This window comes from Cyprinodon variegatus, unplaced genomic scaffold, assembly GCF_000732505.1.
Source record: "Cyprinodon variegatus isolate N-32 unplaced genomic scaffold, C_variegatus-1.0 Scaffold255, whole genome shotgun sequence".
Lineage (NCBI taxonomy): Eukaryota > Metazoa > Chordata > Actinopteri > Cyprinodontiformes > Cyprinodontidae > Cyprinodon > Cyprinodon variegatus.
This window is the reverse complement of record NW_015150708.1, coordinates 844,210-846,730: the sequence shown is the minus strand read 5'-3', so window position 1 is coordinate 846,730 and position 2,521 is coordinate 844,210. Positions and strand designations below refer to the sequence as shown.

Here is a 2,521-nt window from a genome sequence, read left to right as displayed (position 1 = left end):
TGTATTTAATCATGTAAAGCACTTTGCATTGTCTTTGTACTGAATTGTGCTATACAAATAAATTTGCCTTGCCTTGCCTTGCCTTGTAGGAGAATAGACGGTTTCCTCCTGTGACGCCCCTTTTGTAACAAAACGCTGTCAATACGGTATTATACAGCAGCTGTAAGTTAGAAACGAGTTCAGCAGTCGTCTGAAGCACGTCAAATAGGTTGATATTCGTTGGAGATAAGTTCTTGATAAGTTAAGCATATGATAAGTTATGCAAAAGCTACATAGGCTTTGGATAAGCTAGACACCATGACTTATGAGCAGCTTGCACTCAACGTATGTCGATGATCAAATAACTTACCTGTAATTTATGGCCCACGTATGGCATACGCTGGCATATGTCAGGAAATGTTGAGCATGCAACCTTAACTACCTACATATGGGCCATATCATCTAAGAAACAAAGACTAACTTGTTCAGTGCAGTCACCCTTCATTCTAATCTCTGTTTTCCTTCTTTGGGGTTAAGGTAATTTAAAATGGCTCATCTCAAAAACAGAAGTTCAGAAAAATAAATATCCATGCTGTCTAGGCCTGATGTGAAGGCTTTGATATTTAACAGAGTTTCGTCCTGAAGTAGACTTATGGTTGCCGTTGCTCCAGGGAAGACTTAAGGATTTTCCTCCCACTGCATTGAGCTGGACTAGAGTCAAAGAGGGAGCAGGGCTAGGTCACAGAGGTCAATCTAGTGATTCTGAATTTATATACACACACACACACTGTTATCAAAGAGCCTTTTGCATTGACACAATCACATTGGGACACACATATGTCTAAACACACAGTACAGTCTGGCTTCCAGCTGCAGTTGTCTCTAAGTATCAGCAGATGTCTGGCTCTGAGATCAAGACCAGAGAAGACAAGGGATGAGACTGCTTGGATGTGGGAAAGGAGATCCCTTAGAATATCACCCCCCCACACACACAACACACACACCCGTTAAAAGACATCCAGACACACACTGCCAAAAACCTTCCCGACTTTTACTGGTCCAGGCAGCCAGACAGAGGAGATGAATAACATCCCAGAGCCGTAGCCTGGGACTTATTATGACATATGCATGTCAAAATAATGACAGTCCTGCAGCTTGGCCACAAGTGCTACATGTGTTAGAGGAAGGATGCATTTTAGATTTCTATGTGCATTCAGGATGTACAACTGTCTTACATTATTTTTTACAGAGCCTTTTATATTTTCCAGACATTCTCCAGACTCTCACCTTCATATATAGAGATGATGTGTGGGTGGCGGAGGGATGACATGATTTCAATCTCTCTGCGGATGTGCACCATGTCCTGCTCATCCTTTATCTTCTCCTTCCGGATCGATTTGATTGCTACCTGGAAAGAGACAGAAACAATCACCCTTTAATTAGATAACTTAAAGCAGCCTATGATGGACATTTCTGCAGGCTCCAGTATTACTAACAATTAGACACAGATGTCCTGTGTTCCTAATAAACAGTAAATAGGCTTAATTTCATAAGGAAATTGTTAAATAAGTGCAAATTAGAGTCCCATGCATTATCTTATCAGTGACCTTTAACTTTTACACGGCTATTTTACAGCACATGCTTCATGCTATGTAAAGTCAATTAGTCTTAGTCTAAGTATGTGAGCCCCAAAAAGACATAGATCATGTAGGCCCATATATATGTAACTGAACCTTGTCTTATATATTTAAAGATATATCAATCAGCATTACAAATGAGGCTATGATAAATACCTCAATCCGTCTCTAACAATAACATTAGGGAGCTCATTTAGAAGCAAAACACTTTCGGATTCTTTATCACTAATCTAAATGGGAGTCTTGGGTACTAAGCTGTATGAAAAACCACTTGCTTCACTTATCTACTGCTCCATTTATATCAATAAACACTGAAAGTTCACTCATAGCACTACTGATTGATTTCTGATGCAGTTTTACAGCCAACCTGGCACAGAGTAATGCTTGGTACTAAGTGGAAACATCAATTTATAATCATAATTGCAGTTTCCTCCTGGAATTTAATGTCAGCAGATCATCATTCTTCAAGATGATAATAAGTTTGGATATTTAAATACTGCAACAGCTAGTTAAAATATATATTTTTTAAACACTCTGGAAGTAAAGTAAGTATGGCTTCTTTAACAGCAAGTGAATACCAAGGAAATCAAGATGCACAAAGAAATGAGTTGGTGTTTAGAGACAGATGATTTGTAACTTGATGGGATGGCAATTAGCTTGACAACAACTCACAAATCCATCATTGATTCTGAGCAGTGAATGAACCATACCAAAGCATGGACTAGGGATGCACGATATAATCGGCCCCCTATCGGTATCGGCCTTAAAACTGAATATCGGATATCGGATATTTAACCCGATATTTGATCAGCTTCTGAGTTTCTAAAGTCTAAAAAAAATAAAATGCTACTTCTTCTTCTTCCTCAACTTCTTTTTTACAGACTTAAAAACTTCTAAAGATGAGG

General features: G+C 38.8%; 1 protein-coding gene across 1 annotated transcript in view; it reads right to left on the bottom strand.

Annotated features, from left to right (window-relative positions):
• The window catches only part of nuak1 (NUAK family, SNF1-like kinase, 1), a 22,720-nt gene that overhangs the window by 11,393 nt on the left and 8,806 nt on the right, over positions 1-2,521 (bottom strand). Inside the window, exon 2 of the mRNA XM_015382337.1 lies at positions 1,267-1,387. Coding sequence (XP_015237823.1) covers positions 1,267-1,387 — 121 coding nt within the window. The remainder of the gene's footprint in view (positions 1-1,266; positions 1,388-2,521) is intronic.